This window comes from Tasmannia lanceolata, unplaced genomic scaffold (assembly GCF_043159265.1).
Source record: "Tasmannia lanceolata isolate RefF3 unplaced genomic scaffold, GAP_Taslan_0.1 ptg000006l, whole genome shotgun sequence".
Lineage (NCBI taxonomy): Eukaryota > Viridiplantae > Streptophyta > Magnoliopsida > Canellales > Winteraceae > Tasmannia > Tasmannia lanceolata.
The window spans coordinates 692,430-718,778 of NW_027518683.1; the positions used below are offsets into that span (position 1 = coordinate 692,430).

Sequence of the window (26,349 nt, forward strand, 5' to 3'; positions counted from 1 at the left end):
ACCTATGATGTGGTCCGTACAGTTCTTTGTTGGTTATGCACGTACCCTCATTTAAAGGGGTGTAATTATCCTACAGGGGGTGGGAATTTATCATAACCCTTTTCAGTTCAGCATGAATCTCATGCCAACATTATGTCCTTGGGTCCATCAGATCAACGGTTTAGATCATCCAAATTATGTACGGTTGTCCAAAAAATATCACGCGGCAGAGTTACAAGTTCTTTTCTCTTCTTCCATCTCAGCGACAGCCGAGGCTTCCCCCGCCGAACGAATTTCTCAGCACACCATCATCTTCACGCCTTCGAATCATCACCGTCCAATTTTATTTTCCGTTGATAGTTGAAGCTATTGATGAAATAAAGAATCAGACGCTTATCCGTCTTCAATCATATCCATGCTTCAGCTTTCGCCGGCGGTATCTCTGGTCTCATTGAATCTCTCTCAAAGAAGTAGGGTTTCTTCTCCCTCTTTCTCTACTTTTTTTTTTCCTGTAAGTTTTCCGAATATTCCTTTATTTTCTCTTTTGTAGATGATTGATGGGAACCCTAACATTTTTCAGGTTATTGCTTTGGTCCTCCAGAGTGTAAGAAGCCTCAAATAGCTGCTTTCACTCCCAGCATTCTTTCATCCAAGGTTTATCCCCTCTTTTCTTCTCTCACTGTCCACTGCATGTGTTATGCAGGATCTATGAAGTCGGTATTGCTACAATTTTTATTTTCTGTTTATAGAATGCTAAAAGAAGAGGGAAAAAAGAAAAGAAAAAAGAAAACAGAACTGTGATTGGGTTTTCTATCTAAACTGAAGAGAGAAAAGGAAAGGCTGAATAATTCGTACTAGTCTGAATTTCTACTTAAATCATTCTTAGTATTGACTTGGGTCTTTGGAGGTCTACTAACTCCGTCAACGAAATCAGAAATTGGGTCTTTGGAGGTCTACTAACTCAACCGGTTTCATAACTCGTTGGAATTTCATCATTCTTTGCATACTACTAATGACTTGGCTGATGGATAGTATGACCAGGAGGGATGTTTTTAGTGACCCTTTGTATGTGGGGCAATATCTGCCCCCATTTTAACCCTTGTTTTCATTTGTATTTTCAATGAAAGCTATCCTACTAAAAAAAGATTATATGAACTGGGAAGCATTGTTTTGAGCAACTGTTGTAGTGTTGTTGGCATCCTAGAATGTATCTAGTGTTGGTCACTGGTTTTAGTATTCTCTCATGGATAAAAATTAGAGGCATCATGTACACTTCTTTTTTGGCTGCGCAAAACAGCATATGCTGCATTCTTTGTGAGTACTGGCATATGTTTGTTCCCAGCACCCACTGACATGAACTTAAACCATCAAATGTCTTGAATAAAAAATTTGCTTCTATGCCACAATTTTCTTAAAATCGAACCGAATTGGGTAATTGTAACAGGATCAGATCAAATTGGATTATAATTTTAATTTAGAATCTCCTTTTTTAATGGTAGTAACTTCTATTAAATGAAAAAAAGGAGTACATGCTCACTGACTTAGCTGGTTACATGCATCAGATACAGGCCAACTGGGCCTATGAAACTTAATAACATCTATTACATGCGTAAATTTGTGGGAAAAAAATGTGCAAAAGCGAATCATTTTGACACAGTCCGACACTTAACTACATAGGACGTTCAAACACCAATCAAACACTTGTCTGTACTCTGTATGTTATTTGTGATTTCACTTCATCTCCCTTCAGACTAAGTTAATGTAACCTAAAAATTATTAACAACTAAGGTTTAAGATATAAATCCTAAACCTTAGTTGCTTCAATAAATTAGTTTTCTACTAGATTACGAGTCTCTTTTATCAGCATCAACGATTACAAGACGGAGAACATGGATTTATGTGACTAAGGCTATGCTATTGTTGGTATTGACAATCGAACAATAAGCTTAGGGTTAAGCCATTATCAGTCACTCTGAATTGGATATATAATCATAGAGGCACAAGCCTAGTTGATACAAATGCATTAGGAAGAGACATGCGTCTTTTTTCGAAAAGAAAAATAAGTAGCCGTTAATTTATTTTGTTATCCTTGTCTAGTTATGGTTTGTTGTCATATCTTCTTTATCTTGTGGTTTGGAATGTCACACCAGGATCTTATCTTCTAATAAGTTTTGTCACCAGTTGCCCCAGCCTGATGGAGCAACATCATCCATGACCGTCCTTTGTGCTGCTAGGGAGTCCAGTCGAGATCCAGCAGTTAGGAGACAGGAAAAAAATTTCCAAAACATGGATCTCCCACCCATACTCCCAAAGAACAAGAAGAAGCCTTATCCAATCCCAATAAAAAAGATACAAAGTGCTGCAAGGGCTGACAAAAAACTGGCAGAAATGGGAATAGAGAAGCCTCTTGAGCCTCCGAAGAATGGATTACTTGTTCCTGATCTCGTTCCTGTCGCATATGAGGTACTGGAAGCATGGAAAGTTCTGATTAAGGGTGTTGCACAACTCTTGCATGTTGTCCCCGTTTATGGTTGCAGGTAATTGTGTTGGAATGTTTTTTAAGATTTTCCTGATGCAACAACGATGTCCCCTGATTTGTAGCCGATGAGAATGCCTGCATTCTAGACTTCTTGAAAGTAGCTGACATGCGTATAATTGATGAACATGATGAAACCATCCATTTTATGGAGAATGTAAAGAGCCCACTCTAATCCTTTGCAGATGGTGCCCACATGGATCTCTATGCTTCCTGTATGCGCGATTGATGGGACCTTTGACATACGAATGGGGTGGCCCATTTCATGCCACAGAGGTCCCATCATTCCTACCAAGGATTTGGATAGAGGACCGATCATTTTGCAAAGCCCCCAACCCCACTTCCAGCCATTTAAAAAAAGGAAGCTGTATTCTTTGTAAAGTTTTGCAGAAGGCATGAATTGTGGTGTCTCATATTCAAATAAAAGTGTCTATCTTTGACTAATGTTTTGAAACGGCGATTGATATTGGCACTGCCATGTTTTGATAAAATTGCATTAAACTCATCTTGTCATTCATTATTTAAACACCTGTAAAAGGTTATTACACTTCCGAACAAGATCTCACGAGCCAATGAAAAAAGAAATGACAAAGGTGAGTTTGTGCAATTATTATAGCATGGTAGTGCCAAAATCAGTTGCACCTTTGTTCAATTATTAGAACATGTTGGTGCCAATATCAGTTACACCTTTGTTCAATTATTAGACCATGATGGTGCCAATATCAGTTACCTTTGAAAATATCTACTTAATTTCATTTTGATGTTTTTTACTGGAACAGTTTCCTTACTTTGGTTCAATTGCCTGGAACTTCTTGGTATTTTGATCAGTTCGTGGATTTTGATGTCTGATTTGCTTGCTACTTATAAATTGCACTTGAATCCTGTTGTTCTATTAGTCATGTAGTTACTTTTGCATACAAACCCTCAAACAAGTGCTAATAATTCTTTTGCAGCCACTGCCCGGAAGTCCATGTGGGTCAGACCGGTCATCAGATCCAGGATTGTCATGGCCCAGGCAATGCTGATCGCCGAGGCTTCCACTCATGGATCAAGGGTTGCATTAACGATGTCCTCATTCCTATTGAATCATATCACCTCTTTGACCCGTTTGGTCGACGTATCAAACACGTCACTAGGTTCAACTATGACAGAATTCCGGCCGTTGTTGAACTATGCATCCAAGCAGGCGTGGATTTACCAGAATATCCTTCACGCAGGAGGGCTGCCCCTGTTCGAATGCTTGGGAGAAAGGTGATCGACCGAGGTGGATATGTCGAGGAGCCCAAACCATATCGTTCTGGAGACCTGTTCTCTCTGCTTGCAGAGCTTGATACGTATGGGGTCCGCATTGGGCAGTCTCCTCCCCCAGCATCCAGTGTACGGCAGCTTGCAGAGGACACACTTGAAACATATGAAGCTGTTATGCGGGGTGTGAGGAAGTTGATGAAAAAGTACACTGTGAAGGCATGTGGGTATTGCTCAGAAGTTCATGTGGGGCCATGGGGGCACAATGCGAAGTTGTGTGGGGAGTTCAAGCATCAGTGGAGGGATGGGAAACATGGATGGCAGGATGCAACGGTGGAGGAGGTATTCCCACCCAACTATGTATGGCACGTGAGGGACCCAGGTGGGCTGCCTATGAAGGGCACACTCAAGAGATTCTATGGTAAGGCGCCGGCTGTTGTAGAGTTGTGTGTGCAAGCTGGTGCAGAGATCCCGGATAAGTACAAGCCCATGATGAGGCTTGACATTGTAATTCCTGATTGTGAGGAAGCCCGCTTAGTAGCATGATATCTAGTTAAGAATAGATTTAGTTAAGCATCTACTCTCTACTCATAAAATTGCACCCAATCTATTAGACAGCCTTACACGTGCAACAAAGGTATGTGTATTTTTCCATCCAAATTTTTAAATGAAAATGCATTATATTTAACTTGTAAAGCCATTGCCAATTAATTATTAACCTCATTGTTGTGGAACTTTCTTCTTGGCAGTCGGATTTAGTTCCTCCTGTAAGAGGGACAGCTTATTTCTTTCTGGCTGAGAATAATGAATCTAATAACTTTTAAAAAACAATGAATCTAGTAAACATCTTAAACCTACTACCTATGGACCATGTTACACCGATTCTTCTGAATGAGAGTACCCGTGTCGTATGTGTTTAGTTTTATCCATCCTACTATTAAGCTTTGTATATGATAATAAAATATAACCATTAAAAAAAATGAAAATAAAAAATATATTTGGTTGACTTGTTAAAAAAATTTACTATATTATTTATTAATACCACAGTATTATGTATAAAATTAAAATTTGAGAATTGATTAAAATTAGTTTTATCCATCTTATGGATAATAGCTCTGTTTTGAACCATAGATTTAAATGCTGGTTTAACCTGCACACCAGGTATTTCATTTAGCATCTGTGGCATATTGATAGGTGATATTGTCTTCCTTCTTTTTACTCTCCTTGTATACACTGCTTTACTACCTCCCTTTTAGACTGGCTTTCTTATCCTTTGAATGGTCATATACAATTTCTGATTTTTTTCCATTTATTCTACAGGTCCCCAAGCCAGCAGATTTTAAATTTGGATCTCTTGTTTTCTGACATGACCAACCAATGTATGTCTTTTGCATATGATACTTCATCCATAGTCATGCCTCTTGGATTTTGCTACCCAATTTATTTTCCACTTTCAAGAGAGCTTTTTATTTAGTTATTACTATTATTATTTGACGATACTTACTGACCATAAAGTTCCAGCTCTACTCTAAGCCCCACAAACTACTAACTGATTACGAACCTCTGGGCTGCCTTGTTGGTAAAATTCCTTGTTAGCACTACTGGAATTTAGCGAATCTTGAACATTCGAACAAATTATTGCTGAACCTGGTCGTTTGATCTAAACAAACATCACTTCTTCCTTAAGTCTCCAACCCAACTCGGCCATAGATACATCATTTTTATGCTTGATTGATGTGACCTGGGCATCTATGCCTTTTCAGAGGCAGACCTCTTCAATTTCACTAATTAAAGGGTTTCTTTTCTAATTTTCCTCTATCCTTCTTCAAATGAAAACCTTTTTTGAGCCTTTTTTGCGTTTAGTTTCTTTTTCACCCATGAATCAGTTTACTCAGGTTTCCAAGAAGTTAAAAGGCTGCTCAAATATTTATCGCGTACTTAGGTTGCCATATACCCTCGGAATCTTATCAGATGTTTTATACACCTAACTGGGTTTCCTCTTCCCTTTTCTTGTTTTGTTTTTTCAGTAGGTAATCTGGGATTGAACCCATGGCCTCAAAGTTGTGGCTAAGAGTGACTTGCAGTTGAACCAGGGGCACAACCCGAAAGGGGCTCTGTGTTTAACACTGGGCTTCAATATGCTCAGCTTTATTTGGCGTGGACATTTCTGAGGATATTGATTATGAAGTTGTTTACTAAGTCATTTTGCGTGCAGTTAAAGAACCAGCTGGTCTTTCCATTCAATGAAAATGATGAAAGTAGGGCTCTAGACTCTCTGCATTACAGAACTTTTATCTTCGGATTTGGATTCAGTCATGTTGATCTATAACCACCTACATAACACAACCCTGTCTTAGATTCTGCCAATCAGAGAATTGATGCAGACATTCCACTCGAAGAATCCACAGGATCTAGAACCTGTAATCTGAGTACTCCTCCATGATTGGGGTTAGTAATTTTCTTTGCGTAGTGTTTTTTTTTTTTTCTTTGAAAGTTGACTTTTTTTAGTAGCAAAACTCACAACCGGGTGGGGACAAGATGTCCCCATAAAAAAGAAAAATTACACAGATCTCACAAGAGGGCATCAACACCCGATTCGTCTAGGAGTACGAATCAGGTTTCAGGTAGATTGGCCCCATCTTTCGCCAGAGCGTCCGCTGCGGAATTTGCCGTTATCTGACGATGCTTCAAAGAGGGGTGGATTATCCGCACTAAATCCTGAATTTCATCAAGGATTTGATGAATATGCCATGGACCACACCCCAAGTTCTTTGCCCACCCGATTGCGTTAGACGAATCCCCTAAAATGATCAGCGGTTCCAAGTTATGACTCGCATACCACTGCAATCCAGCTAAGAGAGCCTTCGCCTCGGCCTCGTTAGCATCACAGATCCCAGCCGGACCCGAGAATGTCATGATAGATTGGCCCTCTGAATTTCGAATGATTCCGCTTATATCTGCCTTGCCGGGAGTCCCGAGGGCGCTGCCATCAAAGTTTAACTTGAACCAGCCCTCCGGCGGTGGTTTCCATGTTGGTGAAATTTGAGAGGGTTTTTTCTTCTCCATTACCACAGTTTGCCATTGTCTGAGAATCGCACCAACCGGGTGAGGGATTCCACCTGATCGGCGAGCCCAAGCTAATAATTGCTAGCTTTATGTCCAGTAGGATGTACCTCCAAGATTTTCCTTTCCATTAAATATCCGGCAGTTGCGTTCATTCCAAATATGCCACAAGATAGCGTATGGGATAGCCGACCACATAAGATTTCCAAGGCATCCGTTGAACATGCCACGCCACCCCAGTGGGAGATAACCAATGATATGCGATTGAACATTACCCATGATACGCCAAAAGCACGGAAAGTAGCCATTCATGGCCGGAAAGCATATGGGCAGGTAATGAATAAATGATCGAGCAATTCTTCCTCCTGTCGACGCAATGCACCAATTCACATATTGAAATCCGCGGTGTTTTAGGCGGTCGATTGTGTTGATGCATTCATGCGCAACAGTCCACGCAAATGCTGAGATGCGTGGGGGAGCTACATTCCGCCAAACACAAGCCCGAACTGAGTCAGGGTCGGTCCCTTCGTTCAATTTACGGAAGAAGGATCGAACCGAATACACTCCCTGAGAATCAGGGCACCAAAGCCTTTCATCTTCCACGTTCGGAGATAGGTAGTGATTGGATAGGAGCTGCATGAGGGACCAAAAGCTACGAATCTTCATATCCTTCATATTTCTTCTAAATTTGATATACCGGAATGCACGCTCGTAGGCACCCCCGCATTTCAAGACATCCGCAATTCACACCTCTTTGTCGGTCGTTATTTGGAATAGATCCGGAAAACGATGCTGCAACTTTTGATCTCCAATCCAAAGGTCATTCCATAATCGAATGATCGTACCTTTACCTGCTTTGAATCGTAGGTGCGGTAGAAATGATGATTGGGCCGAGCTTATAGACTTCGATGCACACAACCCCTTTGCGTAGTGTTATTGCAACTTTTTTTCATATGAAAATTATAGTTTTTCTTTACCTAAAAGGGGGGAAAACCATGATTGGGATACCAAGAGCAAAATAACACCTTTCAAAAAAAACCAAGAGCGAAAACATGTGCAGTGGTTCACATTCAGAAGGCAAACACGTTGCTTTCTATATGGCTAGTCATCCAACCCTTCTTGTTTTTTGGCTAGGTCTCTATCACCATACACGTGCCACATTCAAGGTGGAGAGGGCGACCCTTGGTTTTACGTAAAATGTCAAGATGCATGACAGAGGAAAAAATGCATAAAAGGAGAGATGGTTGGTCGAGCTCCTCCCACCTTCCAGTCAATGTGTAATACAAAGAGCGTACCAAACGTTCTCGGCAGCACAAAAAACCAACTTATAAACGTCCAGTTTCAGACCCCACAGCATAAATAAAACCTCTGTTGGTTCATAAACCATTGATTCCACCCCCCAATAGAAGAACGAAACAAAGAAATAATTTCATTAATTCATTCTCTCTTTCTTTCTTTCTCGGAATTCTTCTTTCTCGGAATTGCCTCCGTGAATTAAAACAGCAATGAGAGAAGGAGAAGATCAACAGACGCCATTGCTCGGAGGTTCCCCACCATCGTCTAGTGTAGCAGATGGGTACAACAAAAGATCTGGTGAATTAAATTGTTTAATTCATCTGTTAATTTTATCTCCTTTGATTCATAGATTAGGAATTAGTGGCTTTTGGGTATGCGATATTTTTATTATTTCCTGATATAATTTTGATTTCTTTGCTTTAATTTCCTTTAATTTGTGGACCTTTATTGCGCAGATGATTACAGTAGAACCCAACTGTATAGTTTTATTGATTTAAATTTATCTTGTTTGATTAATTTTTCAATTAAAACGTTTTGAGTGGGCAATTAATTGCCTGCTCTTTCCTCATTTATTTTCTTGGTTTAGAGGCAGGGAATTCTCCCTCATACTCAACAAATAAGAACAGGAGGAAAAGAAAAGTACACCCAATTTCTTATGAATTCCATTGCTTTATTAAAGAGGGAGCTTTAACATTTTTTTTTTTAAAAAATTTTCTGAAGGGACTTTTTGGACTTCAATTGCCCATATAATTACAGCAGTTATAGGGTCTGGTGTTCTATCACTTGCATGGTGTGTAGCTCAGATGGGTTGGATTGGAGGACCTTTAGCAATGCTGATGTTTGCAGGAATCACTGTAATTTCTTCAAATTTGCTTTGTGACTGCTACAGATCCCCTGATTCTGAAACTGGCCTCATCAGGAATGCTACATACATGGATGCTGTCAGGTTGAATTTAGGTAAGAAATTTGGGCACCTTTTCCTGGGTTCTTTTTTTTTTCTTTATTTAAGCCAGGCCCTGTTTGGATTCAAACAGGAAATACATTTCTTGTGGAAATTTTTTTCCATCTCCACGGTTTGAAGGAAAAAGATATAGGTATAGCAAGGATGTCATTGTAAATTGAAGGGGAAAGACGAATTAATTATTAAGTTCAGCCTCAGAGACATATATTGGCTGTTTTAAATCAAATCTTACACCCAACGACTGTTTTACCTTTTTCATCTTTGTTTTACATTTTTCATTACCTTTCTCAACAATTCGTTCCTTTTCCTGCATTTTCTTCTCAACAACACCAAAGTGTTTTTCCCAGTTAGCTAAGAGCTGTCATGTTCCAACTTAATAAAAGATTCTTAATGGAGTCCGACGCTACCCTCTGAATGTCAAACCACAAACCAATCACCTCTCAGCATTTGATGAATATGTGGTTACTGGTTGATAGATTTTTTTTATGGGTGAGGTGGGGTTTGGCGTGGCCCCTACCGGTTTATTAAATTAAGAAAAAGATACAAAAATTAAGATCACAAAACCACCCAATCTTAGAAACATGAGCTCTGTTTGGTTGCCGGGTTTTTTTTGGTTCCTGGGATTTATGTGGGAGAAAAAAAATCCCAGGAGATTGGTGCGAAAAAAAAAGTCATAGAAGTATCCCGGTAAAATAAAAATCCCATGTTTGGTTGACCAGACTATGGTGGGAAAAAAAAAAACTTTATTTGGTTGCTTGAACTGTTGGGAAGAAAAAAAAAAAAAAAATTCTTCTCAAGCTTATTTTTGGTTCCTGGGTTTATTTTTGTTCCTGGGATTATTTTGGGATGGGATGAAAAGGCAATCATTACAAAAGTGGGATTAAAAAATTCACCGCACAAGCAATCATTACAATAGTGGGATTAAAAAAAACCTAGTGCTAATAGGCAACCAAAAATGGGATGGGACCAAAATTTTACTAAAACTTCCTGGGACAAAAATTTAACTGATAACCAAAGAGAGGGGGAACAAGATACTCAGATGGAACTAAGGGCCCGTTTGGATACCCCTTGGATTTGGATTTCTAGGTGAATTTGGATTTTTAAATCCAAATTCGGCGTTTGGCAAGCCTTTTATGACATCTTGATTTGGATTTGAATGAAATCCACATGATTTACAAATTCCTCGTGTTAGTGTAATTTTTTGGATTTATAAGTCCTTGCTGTGAGAGGTTATTTATAAATCTAAATCTGACCCGTAAGGGGATAAAATGACCACAATATACCAAAAAAATGTTAAATGACTTAAAAATACCCACATGACATAAAAACTGATCAAAATACATCGTATTAGGTAAAATGATTAGAAAACCCGAGTCAGGCAAAATGACCGAAATACCCCTGTACCAGGTAAAAATGACAAAATACCCCCGAGTCGTGCAAAATGACTAAAATACTCTTATGACATAAAAATGATCAAAATAACCTCATACAGGGTAAAATAACTAGAATACCCCCAATATCTTAGAAAATTACTAAAATGCCCCTAGATCAAGTAAAAATGACCTATGGCTCATAAAAAATGACTAAAATGACTAAAAATACCATCATGAGATAAAAATGATAAAAATACGCTATATTAGGTAAAATGACTAGAAATACCCCTATACCAGGTAAGAATTACAAAATACCTCGAGTCGTGCAAAATAACTAAAATACCCCTATGACATAAAAACGATCAAAATAATTTCATATAGGGTAAAATGACTAAAATAGCCCAAGATCATGGAAAATTATCGAAATACCCCTATATCAAGTAAAAAAGACCTATGGCTCATGAAAAATGACTAAAATGACTAAAAATACCCTCATGAGATAAAACTGATAAAAATACGCCATATTAGGTAAAATGACTAGAATACCCCCGGGTTATGAAAAATGACCGGAATACACCTATACCAGGTGAAAATGACCAAATAACCTGAGTCATGGAAAATGACTAAAACACCCTTATGACATAAAAATGATTAAAATACCCACATATAGGGTAAAATGACTAGAATACCACTGGATCAGGGAAAATGGCTGAAATGCCCCTATATCAACTATTTTAGGGCTTTTTGGTTTTGTTAGATTTCAAATTCAAATCCAAAGAGCATCCAAACAAAAAAAAAAAAATTTATATTTGAAATCCAAATCTATACGTGGTCATCAAAACGGCATATTTATAAATTTGTGAATTTTAAAATTCTTGATTTCAAATCCATGGATTTTGGAAATCCAAATTCACCTCCAAATTCAAATCCAAATCCAATGGGTATCCAAATGGGCTGTAAGGGAAATTAGAGTTAAGAGGAAGTCATGACTCATGACTTCCTTCATAGAGCAAAGGATGCACATGTTCACCAGCGGGATATTGCTCTTCTTGAGCATGTCCACCGTATTCAATACTACCGTTCAGCAGAAAGCTTGGATCATAGTTAACACTAGGAAATTCGAAACCTTAAGCCAAGGGAAGAATAACTATGTGTGGCTGATAAACCTAAAAAAGCGACTTGACCCAGAGGAGGCCTCTTGGATAAGGGTTCAAATCTACGAGATGAAATCAAGTTAACAAAGCAATGTGATCGCGCCGGGGCGTGGGTGGGGGGTGGGCTGGCGCTAAGATCACGATAATGGGTGCCATTCAAAAGTTAAAAAAAAAAAAAAGGGATCATGATAATGGGTCCTAGGCAAGGTGCCCGGCTAATTTGTCACGAGGTAAATTTTAATGCTAACGAACATATAATATATTTTTCAGGCAGAAATAGCAGATGGGTGTGTGGCGTTTTTCAGCAAGTAAGCCTATATGGGACAGGAATTGCATATACAATCACTTCTTCCCTCAGCATGAGGTATGTTTTCTTAGAGCCCGCTCAAGTTATAATATAATGTTAATAGAGATTGATCAGTTTCACTGTTCAGGAAATTTAAAAATATCATAGGTTTGGAATTGAAAAAGAAAACAAAATTCAAAAATTGAACGAAGAGAGACCAGAAGGATAGTCCTCTATAAGATCAAACTAATAAAAAATTTAAAAGGAGGTTGAGCAGTCCATTTTAGGTATAATATCTAGGGAAATGATATATTGACCCCATTTTCTTCCCTGGGCCACCCCCTCGTAGTGTAAAAAAGTGGAGCCATAAACACACTATAGGGGGTTGAGCAGAGGAAAAAAGGGGGAGAATATATCACTTCTCTAATACCAATTGCATTTTGTGAAACTTTTTCTTTCCTTTTCATCATCGATTCTATTCAATGACAGTTAGGTAGGGGTGTCAATGGATCCACTTCGGATGGGATCTACATATGTTACATCGATCAAATGCTCCTAACTGTCCATTTGGATCTAGCCAGACAGTTAGGAGTTGTCCTTCACACACGCTCCCACCCCTAGCCAGACAGTTGTCCCTGTTCTGCCCACGTTTCTAGTGCAACAGACCATCTAGCAAATCCCTTATATATAATATACACTTTTAATAGCATTAATATTCACATATATGCAGTTTGAACATTTCCTATATTACTAGATTTTTGTATCTAGTATTAGAAATAAGAGTATAAATTATGGAAACAATGTTTGGTAGAAATCAGTTATTCTTAGTATAAATTTATTGAACACTAATTATTAGAGCTCCAAATAGGAAATCGATATTTCCATGCCTAAAATGCAATCAAGGCACCCCCTTCTCATCTAACTCATGTTCTCTTTAGATATTTATAAAGAAAGAACCCAAAAATAACAACATAAATTTGGAGAAATTCCCTCTCTTCTTTAAGAATTCTACGACTTTATAATACGGCCGTCTGATGACAAGGCAAGATTTAATTTCATCAAAAGGAAGCAGGATATGAACAACCCCACATCTTCCGCATCATCACTGCCATCTCAAGTTTCTAAGCCAAGTCACCATGTTTTCTCTTTTATTAGGGCTTTATCTACTTTTCCCGGGGGTGTCAATGGACCCAGATTCGACCATCTGAATCCGACCTTAAATGGAATGGTACTAAATCCAAATTAATTATACTATTTTATGAAAATACCCTCCAAATTTTTACAACTTTAAGTACTATTTCCATCGGTATTTTAGTAAAAATAAGCCATTTACATTTTTGAACAACTCCTACTTCTAGTATTTTGTCAGTCGTCTCTCCCAAGTGTTGACTCACCCTCTTCTCTTCCTTCTATAACCATTGATCCTAAGTAACTAACCCATTGTGCCACCGCCGCTATGGCTCGCCCTCGCTTCTTAGTGTTCTTAGTGTGTCGCTCAAAAAACCGGCCTTTCACCTTTGTGCAAAGGGCTGAGATGAATCTCTCCAAAAAGCATGTCTTTTAATCATGACCTTTCACAATAAAGGGAAAGGTTGGTTTTTTGGGCAACATACTTAGTCACAACTGAGCCGACACGATCTTTGTAAGTAGGACCTGCTATGACACTTCAATAGATGATCCAATTTGAAATGGATTATGACCTACATGCGAAGTAGGATCCGAAGAACACTCGGAATTCTATCCAACCAATGAGGGATTTGAATGGATCGTGACTAAGACATGTGGATCTGATCTAAAGTGGATCCGTTGACACCCATAATTTTTCTATTATGACAAATGTTACATCAGTTGAGTATCTTCAGCACTGCCATCTCAAGTTTTTAAGTCACCATGCTTTCTCTTTTATTTGAACTCTATCCGAGGTTTTAAATTTCGGTTTCGGTCATTAGTGAAACCAAATCATTTCGGTTGTTTTTGGTACATAATTTTGGCCGAAATCTTGTAAAATCACTTAAACATTTCAGTACAAAATCACGACCGAAATCCAAGCAAGATACTTCACCAATGGTTTTTCTTTTTATTTTTGTACTTTTGTAGAAATATTTGAAAGGAATCTCGTGGTTCATCTCTTTACGCAAGTAGTCAGGTTTAGGTCGAAATGTCATTATTTTTTATTTGAAAAGTTGCATGTTTCGCATATTTCGACTGAAACATCTATGAAATCATGAAATTTCGGACAAAATACACTATTTTTCGGAATCCAAATTGATTTTGTTTTGAGCTGAAATCTAAATATTTCGGCTAAAGAATGTTTCGGCTGAAATTTAAAATCACGACTCTATCGACCTTTCATATTGGTAGATGTGGCATTGCCTAATCATTTTCATTGGTGGATGCAATGAGACCCTACACAATAACCTTGAAGTGTATTTAACGGGTGTTATCGCGAGACTGGTTATCTCTCCCGTCTTTCAGTAAGGCTCTAAAAGCTCTGAACCTAGATCTCTCTTGCTCGTATTGGGAGAAATCACTTGTTGCCGACAATGGATACAACAATGTGAACGACCATCTTAATCGTACCCACCAAGACTGTAACCCATCAGCTACTACCGGTCGCATACCAAACAATGGTTGGCCATGTACAATGTAGTTTTTAGTTGGTGTTCGTGCATAGCTGCGCATAATTAGGGTGTCGCCCTCGAGGCTGTCGTTGGATCAAACATCAAGTAGGGCACGCGTTATGTGTAGCCTTGCAATTTGAGACGGGTCCGTTTGAGCTTTTGCTAAAAAATGAATTGGAATAAATCCGAACCCAACCTACGGAAAATCAACCCGAGTTAGCTTCCGTAGCTACTCTCATACCCCGCATGAATTTATGTATAATGCAAATTTCCACAATGGTCCTCGATTATTGTAGCTGTGAATGGATAAAAAATGTAGAGAAAACTAAAGCTGGGTCAGGGGATCTCACATCAGCTGCCATGCAGTGGAAGGAGAGAGACAAAAGAGTTTCAAAAGCCTCCAATGCCGTGGGGGATCCAGAGGGGTTCAAAAATGTGAATGTCAAATCCGAAGTTGCACATTTGTTGACGACTAACATGCAACTTTAATTCCTAAGTTTGAAGTTTTCCTCGGAGATCGCGCAAATCCGAGTCTAGATGTCCCTATATTCAGAGTCCAAGTCCCTGAGTTTCATGGACAGTTTGTGGAAGTTCCCTAATTTTCTTTTATCTAAACCGTTCATCAGATTTGCCTTATATTAGATCTCTATTAACCCAAAGATCATGCCAATTGTACAATCCAACGGTCCGCATTCAACAACCAAACTAGTGAAATGATATCCCTCCCCCCCCTCCTAACGTATTCGTTAAGTTTTATAGACAAAGAAAAACCTTACAGGAGGTGAATTTATCCTCAAGCAGTATGGGTTAGGATTGGGTTAAGTTTTATAGACAAAGATAAACCTTACAGGAGGTGAATTTATCCTCAAGCAGCATGGGTTAGGATTGGGTTTGTTTTATTGTTTTATGTGAGAAATTGTATGATGGACGACCGTGAATGCACGTGCAGCCCAAAAGTACAGTGGACCACACATTGTTTGGGTGATCCAACAATGGAACAGAGGGTTAGGATCATCCTATGGAGAGGATCTTCTGGGTGCGCCCTATCTACTTTAAGGCCCAACAAATGAATGGTTTGGATCACCCAAAACTCTGCTCCTTGATTTTTTTATCTTAGTGTGAAGTCAAAAAGGGGGTTTGACCAGAATAAAAAAATCAAGGGACAGAGTTTTGACACTCTGCCCCTTGTTGTTTTCACGGTCGGCCACTATATAATTTCTCCTAAAAGACACTTATTAGGACCCACTTCTACGTCTTTTTATGTGATCCAATCCGCTTATTCATACGATAGCCATTAGTCTGGCTAAATGCCAATGAAAACACCTTGATCGGATTATCCTAAACCCTTGATTCATAAAGCCTTTACATACGTTGATAAGCTAAAATAAAGGCTACTGATATTTGTAACACCTCATTTTTATAACGAGGCAAATTCACTTGTCTTTTGAACTGTAACAACTTTTAACAGGTTGTTAAATAATAAAAGACAAGGTAAGTTTGTCACGTTATAAAATCACGGCAGTGGGAATATCAGTAGCGTAGATTCAACTACGGCTTCTTTAACTTTCTTCACCTACCCTTCGTCCTATTATTGGAAGGTATGGGCTCCTATCATGTTGTTTTTCCAATAAAAGAGGATTGAGAGTAACATGCACAACTTACTACTTGCCGCTACTTGCTTTTTCTTTGATACTTTTTTTTTTCTTTTTTTCAAGCTTATTTGTTAATTCTATTTTTATGATAATTTCTTCATTTTTTATAGCGAAATGGTTTGGTGATCCCTTCTTAGAAAAGATGCTATAAAATTTGAGATAAATTTTGAAAAAAACTAATATAAAATTTGGAAAATGAATAATATTTTAATTTTTGTTAGAAACTATCACATATACCAAATTTAACAAATAGATATGCATTTACTACTTCAAAAAAACAATTATTGTAGCATTTTGGGACATCTAAAAATATTTTTCAAAATGTTAAACCTTTTGGTTATTTCATAATCTTTGATGACTAATTAGAATTGCATATTTAAGGATTTATAGGTGAAAAGAGAAGAAGTAGAGTGTGAGGAGCTAATGAGGATAAAAATGTGACATAACATGTGCCCACTTGCTTTCCTTTCTTTTACTTGTCACACTTTTTGGTCTTAGTGAAAAAAATAGCATTGAAAGGTGTAGAGAAAGACGGATTTCACAACACCGGAAAATCAATCCTCTTCTCTAATAGTGAAACCAAAGTTTACACTAGCCCAAGAACAACAACCAAAGTAGAAGAAGAACAATGCCCAAAAGAGATGTGCTTCAATATGTGAGAGAAGAACAAAACATACAAGACACAAGAACAAAAAGAGGGAAGAAAGCTTCAATAAGAAAGCTTTAAAACTATGGAGAAAATATGAGAAAGCTTCAAACACTAGCTTGCACGCAAACTCTTCAATGGAGTTTCAATGGAGGTCTAGGATAGTGGAGAATCTCTACAAAAGTAGTTAAATGAGAATAGTGGATGTGGGAAAGTGGAGTCTTTAATGCTTAGGGAAGTGGTGGGTTTGGAGTTCCAAGTAAGGGTTTGAATTTGAAATACGTAGGTAGTGGGAAAAGTTGTAGCAAACATGTGTGGCCACACATGTGCAAGCTAGGGAAAATGACCACCATGCCCATGGACACAAAATACAATTTTTGTCCTCACTACATCTCTCAAAATAAAAATAAAATAAAGCAACCCAAAAAATACACTTTAAAGATTAACAAAAGGTACAGGTCTAAGGAAGCAATGCAAGTAGAAAACATTTTATATATTATATATAAATGTGGAAAGATATCTTGCTTTACCTTCTATTTGCTATAGACTACAAACTTTCTTATATTTGGAAATCCTATAAACACAATTATGTTATTGCTCTCATTGCTTTCTAGAAATAAATGTTATTTGTTGTATTTGTGTCCCAAATTTATATTACCATCTTCATTTGAAGAAAGAAGTCATCGAATGTTGTTTGACTTTCTAGAGCGTTTAGCTGCAGTGGTTGCTGTTGAAACTGACATTCGAACGGTTTACTTCCATAACTTCTCACGATTCGATGGTATTCTATTAATGAAATATTATGCTACTCATGGGGACAAGTACTCGATAAAACCGCTTATGAGGAACCATAGGCTTTACGAGATAGAACCCCCTACTTCAATGGAAAGGGGGGAATCGCCCATCTAATAGCCCGTTGGCAACGGTCTTTCCAAGCAAGATGCACTTCTTACCGGCTTTCATCTTAATTAAGTACCAGATAGAATAAACTGTTCGTTTAGTAACGAGTTCATGGATGCTTTTTTATCATCGTGTAGCCGGATAATTCGAATACCGCTACATCCTTCCATTCCTCAGGAAAGATGATCTACTAGTTCGCTGGCTCAATGGAGGTGAATTGGAATGGGTGAAAGTGGTTATCGGAAATCGATATCCTTTATTGGGTCCTATTGCTCACCTTTTTAACTTCTGCCTTACCCTGTGCTTAACTACCCATATTCTCAGGAATAAAAACCTGCTATCTTGAGTATTGAAACTTGCCTTAAAGGGTTCATCCTTCGCCTCTCTGAAATTTGCTTTAGCCTTAACTACTGGGCATGGCCTTTGTTACTGACCTTAGAATATACTCCTTGTTAGCAAGTCTTACGGTATATTAATATAGCATTCTGCGTTAGCCTTATGGACACCGGAAGCTTCAGCCCGTTCAGCCTCCGTTCCTGAAATGAGAGTCAAGCTAAGAACAAGGAAAAAAATATATACATTCATACGGGCGCCGGGACCTAACCTCGTCGACTCTGGTCCCCCAACCTCCTCCCTTGGCTTGGCAGCTATTCGGTGGGCTGTCCTACATACCCGGAGCCGAGAGTACGTTGCTTTCCTTGCTTTTTGGTCGGTCTTCCAAGCGTACTAAAACGGAGTTTCTTTATCTTTTTTATTGGCCTTATTTACCCTATAACTTGCCCCTTAGGCGCTATGGTGAATAAGGGGACCCGCTGAGTAAATCAGTGAGTTGGACAAGATGGGACGAATGAGTGAACTCAAGAAAGTGTAGAAAGGCCAATGTAGCTAAGGTAGCTTTTCTGTAATCTTCCCTCTCATCTCACAGCTTAGCTACCCTCTCGAACTGTAAGTTAATTAGGGCAGCTTGCTGTTGAGTTGAGTTACAGTAAGCGAGCTAGGGAAGTGAGTTGGCTGTTGAGTTCTAGCTAAAAAGCCTTTCTCGCATGATACAACTTTGTAGAGAGTTAAACGCAGGCACGAGAACAAAGGAAAGAAACAAAGAAGCGCTTTGTTATGGCTAGCTGTCAACAAGGAAATAGACTTCTAAACAAAAGATAGGCTAGGTTGGTCTGTCCACAAATCAATGTCAGTAGCTACTGCGCACAGCGACAAAGTTCAGGTCATCCTTGTCGATCCTTCCATTGCCCTCTTTCTCTTAGCTTACGATCATGCCGCGGATAAGTAGATCGGTCGATGTCTCGTTCCCCGGATCGTCCGCTCAGTAGACCAATAACCTTCACTCCAGAGTTGGGGAATAACAATTCTATACCATATATACTCCTATACTCCCTTGCAGGGTCCAATATGAGCCTATAGGGTCCACATTTGTGAAGGTATTGAGAGGATTGAGGCATCACCCCCAAGCAAAGAATATGTGCATTTTTTGCAATGTAAAATATTACATATTTTTGTATTTAGGTGGAACTTTTTTTTATTGAGATCTTTTTCTCCCGTGGACGTAAGCAACATTGAAAAACCATGTAAATCTCATGTTCTTGTGCATTTGTTTGTTTTTCTCCGTTTATTTCGCAGGACTGTTACAAACCCTTTAAAGCTAGAAATAGCCAATCACAAACATCTTTAATAAAGTGATGTGTGCCATTATCAAAACAATGCGGAAGTTATGATGTAATTTAGTTTAACTAATTTTATGGCTGCCATTGTTATTGTTGCTGTTAGATGTTAGGACTTAGGACTGCCATCATCGTTTGATTTTTATAATTTCGAGCTATTAGTAGTATCAGATTGAAAAAAGAAGAAGAAAAAGAGAATAAGTAAAAAGTGGATCAGTGAAGGAGATTGAGTTGCTATGCCTAAAAAGTGGGTGGACAAGGAAATACAAAATGTCAATTGCTAGAATCTAATTTTTTGATAAAGAAAAACTTAGCTGGTCCAAAGGTCTAAAAAGACAAATATCATATTGTTTTGATCCATGCTTCTTTATGTGGAAACCACACCCTACCTGCTGACCCTGACATCCATGCTCTTGGGTCCAACTCAATCACAATAATGAAGCACTGCTACATCTGCTTTTATTGACTCAAACCATTAAAGGGATTGAATATTTGAGAGAAATGTAATGTGAGGAAACAAACCATACATGTGAAATCTATGTAAACCAAGTTAAATAATGTAATTTACTAAATGAATGAAACTTAATCTTCAAGCTTGGGTAAGTGACTAATGCAGGGGCGGATAGTGGAAGCGGATTGCTCTGATTAACCAAAAAGATGTTCTAGCGGAAGCTTAGGGTTAAGGGTCTTTAGAGAAAGGAAGTTGTGGCTGCTAAACAAAGTGGTGTTAATCTACTGTTTATGGCTGGCTACACAAGGGTTGTGTTTTAGTTGATGAAAACGTGGACAGAGTTGGCATGTTTAAGTCTTGTTTGGGTGTAACAAGGGAGGCTGAATAGGGAAATTTTAGGTGATTCTAATTAGGTGTAATGGGCTGAAAATCAGGGCTGTTGGTGAGGTGTTTAGATGGGCTCAGCTTTATGAAAGAAAAGGTGAGGAGATTGGCTGCATGACAAAAGGGAAAAGGTGGCTAAAATATAGGAATAATGAGAGGGTTAAAATTGGCTAAAAGAAAGGGAATAGGTGGGTTGAAAAAAAGGTGGAAAACAGCAATAATTCAGGATATTGTGGCTGATTTTTAGGGTGGAAAGAAAAAGGTAGGCTATTAGTACAAAATTCGTGTAACTAACAGATAGTATTGAAACTCCTATAACTTGGGGGATTTTGGGAAAGACGGTGGGACGGCTAATAAGAGGCTAAAATTCATGGGTTTTTGAGCTGAGATGGAGAGGAAAAAAATTAACTTAATTGATGTAAAACTCTTGAAAGTCTAAAAGTTTTGATCAATGTGGGCCATTGATCTTGGGATACGGCGAGATGCACCTGCATCAGTGGACTTGGCACCCCAAAAAGGTTCTTGGGTCCAAATTTTCAATGTAAACCAAGTTAAATCATGTAATTTACTGTATAAAAATTGAGGCCGAACCTTTATCTTCAAGCTTGGGGAAGTGACTTGGCACCCAAAAGAGGCTGTTGGGTCCAAATTGTCATTTTGAGTTGGGTGAAATCATATATTTTCTCAAAGGAGAGAGTTAAGATCCAATCACCTTGACAGTGAGAGTTTGAGAAACCACTTTCTATCGTATATTTTCATGTAACTCTTCCTATTAGCATGATTTAGACCCTATATATCTGGGAATGGAGGAACATATTCAATACTGTGAATTGGGGAAATGGCAGTTCAACACTCCCTTCAGCAAGAGAAGGGTTCTTCTGATCATGACGAGCATCTGTTAAAAACAGGTAACCCAAAATCAAGACTAGTTTCTTGATCTTCTCTTGATACCGAACATTTACTTGTTTATTTACTTATTCCAATGAGGGACTTGTTCTAAAGCCTTCGGGCAAGGAACTTGAACCAGGAACCATATGGACATGCTTAGCACATATAATTACTGCGGTCATTGGCTCCGGTCTTGTCCCTTGCATGGAGCACAGCGCAATTGGGTTGGGTTTCTGGGCCTGTTTCCATGCTTATCTTTGCCGTCGTCACCTACATTTCTTCGTCTCTCCTCTCGGACTGTTACAGATCTCCTGATCCATTAACTGGAACAAGAAACCACACTCACATGGATGCTGTTAGAATGAACCTAGGTAGTATGAATAGACCCATATTTTTTGTTTCGTTCCAATTTAATCTTTCCGTAGAAGTTCTCTTCACAATCAATCATATAGATGCTACTAGGGTGATTTCATTCAAGATGTCCATCTCCTTGAATTCTTTCAGAGAGGCAATTTCCTTTTTTTTTTCTAGCCCATATAATTTGGTTTATGGTAGTTCAGGTAAGACGCAGACATAGGTCTGTGGGTTGCGTCAATATCTGAGCATGTATGGGACTGGTATTGCTCATACAATCACTACTTCAACCAGTATGAGGTACATTTATTTCTTAAAAATGAATTATGGTTGTCAGGTAAACCATCTTTATTATATTGATTACATGAAAAACTCACTTTTGCTATGTTAAAATATCTTAAAAAAATTACCAGAGTGCCTCTTAAATCACAAGAATTAAATTCTCATAAGCTATGGTGAGAGCTTTTAAAATTTGTTTCTTTTATTTGCTGGGTGATTTCTCATTGATTTCAACTTGACATGATTACATTCTGTTTTTATTCTTTTAAATGCAGAGCTATTCAGAGATCCAATTGCTTTCACAAAGAAGGGCATCAAGCTCCATGTGCATATGGAGACAACTTTTACATGCTGCTCTTCGGAGGTATTCAGATCGTCTGCTCTCAGATACCAAATTTTCATGACATGGAGTGGCTCTCCATTGTTGCAGCAATCATGTCTTTCTCCTACTCTTCCATTGGATTGGCACTCGGCCTCGCCAAAGTAATAGGTATCTGTTCCCCTAACCATGTATATATACTCATCAATACCAAAATGTAGATTAGGATATATTAGTTAGAGGACAGATTAAGGAATGGGTCATTTGGCCCTTAAGATTTCATATTAGGAAGACGGAGATTGTGAAACAACCAATTATTCCAAAACCTTAATCTGTTAAGAGTTTGTTGAAGTATAAATGATTAGATAACACCAACTCTAATAGCTTAAACTTTTGGAGTAATTGGTTGTTTTACATGGTATCAGAGCTATTGCCTCACCGCAGATCCTGGGTTCACGTGAGGGAGAGTGTTGAAGTATAAATGATGGGCTTTGCTAGCGTCCAACGCAGAAGGCATTTCACGGATGGTCTGTTGCATGTGAGAGCAGCCACCTCGTGAATGGAGACAAAATTTGCTGTAAAGTGAGCCAGTGTGGCTGCTCTCACATGCAACAGACCATCAGTGAAATGCCTTTCGCGATGAATGCTAGCAAATCCCATAAATGATTAACTAACACCGACTCTAACAGCTCAAGCTTTTGGAGTAATTGGTTGTTTCGCAGAGTTTGTGTTATTTAATCATTTAGACTTCAACACTCGCCCTCAAGGTTGGCCCATTTTTTTGGGCTGGCTGCACATGTGGATTTTTAATGTCAAGGAGTTGTTGGGATTTGAACCTAGGACCTCCGTAAGGCAATAGCTCTGATACCATGTGAAACAACCAATTACTCTAAAAGCTTAAGCTGTTAGGGGCCGTTTGGATCGCAGATTTTAAAATCTTGGATTTCCTCAAAATCGTAGATGGGAGACGGGAGAAGAAGGAGACCAGCTGTCGTTTTCTGATTTATCGCCCTTCTTTCCGTCAGCAAGAGAGCAGGAGATCATCCCATGTTTCCAGGTTTTAGAAATCTCGCCATTCTTCTCCCGTCTCCCAACTACGATTTTGAGGAAATCCAAGATTCTAAAATCCGCGTATCCAAACGGCCCCTTAGAGTTAGTGTTCTTTAATCATTTATATACGTCAACACTTTTTTCAGTAGAAAGAGAAGTGATCACTGTCAATTTCCTCTTCTTTGGGATTGCAGGAAGTGGAAGGATTAAAGGGAGTATTAGTGGAGTTTCGGAGGCTACAGCCATCCAGAAAGTGTGGAAGGTTTCTCAAGCACTGGGGGACATAGCATTTGCCTATCCTTACTCTATAGTTCTTCTTGAGATACAGGTGAGCAGTCTTACTGGTTTTGATCGGTGGAAAGTAGTTTCTAAACAATCATATCCATTAAGTCAGACATTGAGGTCTTTGGTTTATAATTACATGGATGATGAAGCTGAAATATGAATGACAAAACTTGTGAAAACGAAGGATACTCTGAAATCGCCGCCGCCAGAAAACCAGACCATGAAGAAGGCGTCAAGGTCTGCCATTATCATCACCACATTCTTCTACCTCTGTTGTGGATGCTTTGGCTATGCAGCCTTTGGGAGCGACACTCCGGGGAACCTCTTGACAGGATTTGGATTCTACGAGCCGTTTTGGCTCATCGATTTTGCAAATGCATGCATTGTTCTTCATTTAGTGGGAGGATATCAAGTGAGTACTACAAGATTACAATGATAAAATAAGTCACTTTTGTATTGGGCCCTTTTTATTAGTTTAGAAGTCTAGGTATTCAAACACTTATTTTTTCTTTTGTAGGTCTACAGTCAGCCAGTGTTTGCATTTGTAGAGAAATGGTTATCTGAGAAGTTCCCCAACAGTGGGTTTGTGAATACTTCCTATACAATCAAAATCCCATCTTTACCAGCTCATAGAATGAATCTTCTTAGGCTGTGCTTTAGAACAGCTTATGTTGTATCAACTACAGGGATTGCAATGGTCTTCCCTTACTTCAACCAGGTCTTGGGAATATTGGGTGCCCTCTTTTGGCCCTTGTCTATTTATTTCCCTGTGGAGATGTACTTTGTGCAGAAGAAGATACCAGCTTGGACAAGGCAATGGGTTATTCTTCAGTTTTTCAGCTTTGCTTGCTTTATTGTGACTCTGGTGGCCTTAGTTGGATCAGTTGAAGGACTTATTAGTGAGAAGTTAAGCTAGAAAGTACTCCGACCTTTTCCACAAATGAGACAAAGGAAGTGCTTTAGTATACAAATTTAATGATAATAGATGGAGCTAGAAAGAATGGTGGCTTGTTAATGGGTAAAATAATAGGTTTTATTGATTAATTACTAGTTTTCGTATAAATGCATACCATTCGTGGCCTCTTTGTAAGATTTCAATTTCCATCACCGGTTTTACAGGAAATACAACGACGCATTGTATACCTTGTGACACAATTGCATCAATATCTTCTTTGTCTCCTTCCACATCCTTCTAACACAAACCATTCTGGTCAAAATAAAAACAGTAGTGTTTATTGAATTCTTTTATTAGGGTTTGTAACTGGTTTTACAGATTTTATATGAAAGTTAGGGTTTTTGTTCCTATTCTATTGATTTGGTTGAATCTATCTCCACTCAGCCAAATCTACTTTTTTGTGTGTGTGTTTATGCTCATGTTCTTGCTGAACAGGCATGTTAGCCAAATCTCCATTCAACAGGTGATCCAACTAGTTGCAGACCCCAACTGATTTGGGACAAAGGCTTTGTGAGTTGTTGAGTTGAGAGGTGCTCTTGATTTGCTAGGTTCTCTTCCTTTTTGGTGTTTTATAGTTACATAGGCTTTCATTCCACTAATTTGAAAGGCTAAGCAGCTACGGTATCATGATGACAAACTGACAACGGAATTCATTCTCTGGAGAGATGGGCTGCTGTTGTGTAGATGAGATGGGTGCATATCCTTGTGATTGTGATTGTCATGTTTTGCCTTGCTTCATTTGCAGTTATTTAATTTGTGCATGTGTTCTATTAGTGTTTTTTTCCTTTGGTTTTGAACTTGGATGCCATTTCCCTTACTAAATATCTCATCTGAAATGTCTAATCCCAACCCGATCCAACCCAACTTGGGAATTCGGGTTGGGTTGGGTTGGGTTGGGTTGGGTTCGGGTTCGGGTTAGGGAAAAACCAATTTGGGTTGGGTTGGGTTAGCCATGCCGGGTTGAGAGCCGGGTTGGATTGGGTTAGGGTCGGAGGTTGAGCTCCTCGGATTGGGTCGGGTTGGTCTCAACCCGACCCAACCCGACCCGAGTTGCAACCCTACATTGTATACCTTGTGACACAATTGCATCAATATCATCTTTGTCTACTTCCACATCCTTCTAACACAAACCTTGCTGGTCAAAATAAAAACAATAGTGTTTATTGAATTCTTTTGAATGATATTTCCATAACAAATTAAATGATCAGATCTGAAACTCCAGTTAAAATTGGTCCAATCCAACCTATTTGTTGGGCATCTAGATGGACCTCAAATAGAATTACCCATCTATAAATCAGGATGCAAATATGAAAGATTTAATGATTAGGTTTGAAACTCCAGGCAAAATTGGCCCAACCTATCTGTTGGGCTACTAGATGGAGCTCAAACAGAAAAACCCATCTATAAAAATGAGGATGCAAGGCAGCCCATCTTAGCCCATGGGTATTTGGGCTGGACCTCAGAGTCCAAGCATATCCGTGATGGTTATTAATAGAATCCATCCCCCTGTTCACGGGCATCATGACCTGTTTTGGTACCGGATATAATCATTTCACATTTTTGTTCTTAAGAATTCATCCCATCCCAAGTGGTGGCCTGATTTGGGAGACTATTGCTATCCGGGATTAGATATCTATATGACATAGCAGGGGCGGTTCATTGATAGACAAAAGACAAGTGATACAATGATTTATGGAAAGACTCGTACGAGACAAAATTCGTGAAGTTAAACCCCCCAAAGAAGAAGAAAGGCAGGGAATTTTCCTCGTATGCTTCTCCTTTTTATTTTAGACAAGGTGGGCTTTTCCTTCTCTACTGTATGGTAGAATTATTAGCAAATAGAGAGAGGAAGGAGAGTCAGGGAAATATGGGTAGGATTCGATGCTGTGAGAAGGATAATGTGAAAAGGGGAGCGTGGACCCCTCAAGAAGACGCCAAGCACGGAGTCCGAAATTGGAGCCTCGTCCCTAGGGGTGTCAATGGATCTAGACAGTCCGAT

General features: G+C 38.8%; 2 protein-coding genes across 7 annotated transcripts; both read left to right on the forward strand.

Annotated features, from left to right (window-relative positions):
- Window positions 1-209: 209 nt before the first annotated feature.
- Window positions 210-8,855, forward strand: APO1 (APO RNA-binding protein (DUF794)). Of its 2 annotated transcripts, XM_077381384.1 has the most exons (5): window positions 210-449; window positions 560-633; window positions 2,161-2,516; window positions 3,469-4,312; window positions 8,840-8,855. In XM_077381384.1, exons 1-4 carry the CDS (start codon window positions 395-397, stop codon window positions 4,304-4,306), a joined length of 1,323 nt encoding a protein of 440 aa, XP_077237499.1. In that variant the 5' UTR covers window positions 210-394; the 3' UTR covers window positions 4,307-4,312; window positions 8,840-8,855. The 2 variants fall into 2 exon arrangements, with proteins under 2 accessions (XP_077237499.1, XP_077237497.1); XM_077381382.1 differs by lacking the exon at window positions 8,840-8,855 and having other exon boundaries at window positions 3,469-4,456.
- LOC143879166 (putative amino acid permease 7) lies at window positions 4,205-24,700 on the forward strand. Of its 5 annotated transcripts, none has more exons than XM_077381379.1 (8): window positions 4,233-4,312; window positions 5,081-5,139; window positions 8,840-9,076; window positions 11,878-11,971; window positions 22,017-22,231; window positions 23,305-23,438; window positions 23,580-23,807; window positions 23,913-24,700. In XM_077381379.1, exons 2-8 carry the CDS (start codon window positions 5,127-5,129, stop codon window positions 24,309-24,311), a joined length of 1,320 nt encoding a protein of 439 aa, XP_077237494.1. In that variant the 5' UTR covers window positions 4,233-4,312; window positions 5,081-5,126; the 3' UTR covers window positions 24,312-24,700. The 5 variants fall into 5 exon arrangements, with proteins under 5 accessions (XP_077237495.1, XP_077237494.1, XP_077237493.1 ...); XM_077381378.1 differs by lacking the exon at window positions 4,233-4,312 and adding an exon at window positions 4,319-4,397; XM_077381380.1 differs by lacking the exon at window positions 5,081-5,139 and having other exon boundaries at window positions 4,205-4,312.
- Window positions 24,701-26,349: the final 1,649 nt, after the last annotated feature.

Bases quoted from the DNA above. Each gene is read 5' to 3' on its own strand.
- LOC143879166 (XM_077381377.1), top strand. From the start codon at position 8,329: ATGAGAGAAGGAGAAGATCAACAGACGCCATTGCTCGGAGGTTCCCCA. The intron at 11,972-22,016 runs GTATGTTTTCTT...TTTTAAATGCAG, and splicing joins ACTTCTTCCCTCAGCATGAG to AGCTATTCAGAGATCCAATT. The intron at 23,808-23,912 runs GTGAGTACTACA...TTTCTTTTGTAG, and splicing joins ATTTAGTGGGAGGATATCAA to GTCTACAGTCAGCCAGTGTT.
- APO1 (XM_077381384.1), top strand. From the start codon at position 395: ATGCTTCAGCTTTCGCCGGCGGTATCTCTGGTCTCATTGAATCTCTCT. The intron at 450-559 runs GTAGGGTTTCTT...AACATTTTTCAG, and splicing joins ATTGAATCTCTCTCAAAGAA to GTTATTGCTTTGGTCCTCCA. The intron at 634-2,160 runs GTTTATCCCCTC...TTTTGTCACCAG, and splicing joins CCAGCATTCTTTCATCCAAG to TTGCCCCAGCCTGATGGAGC.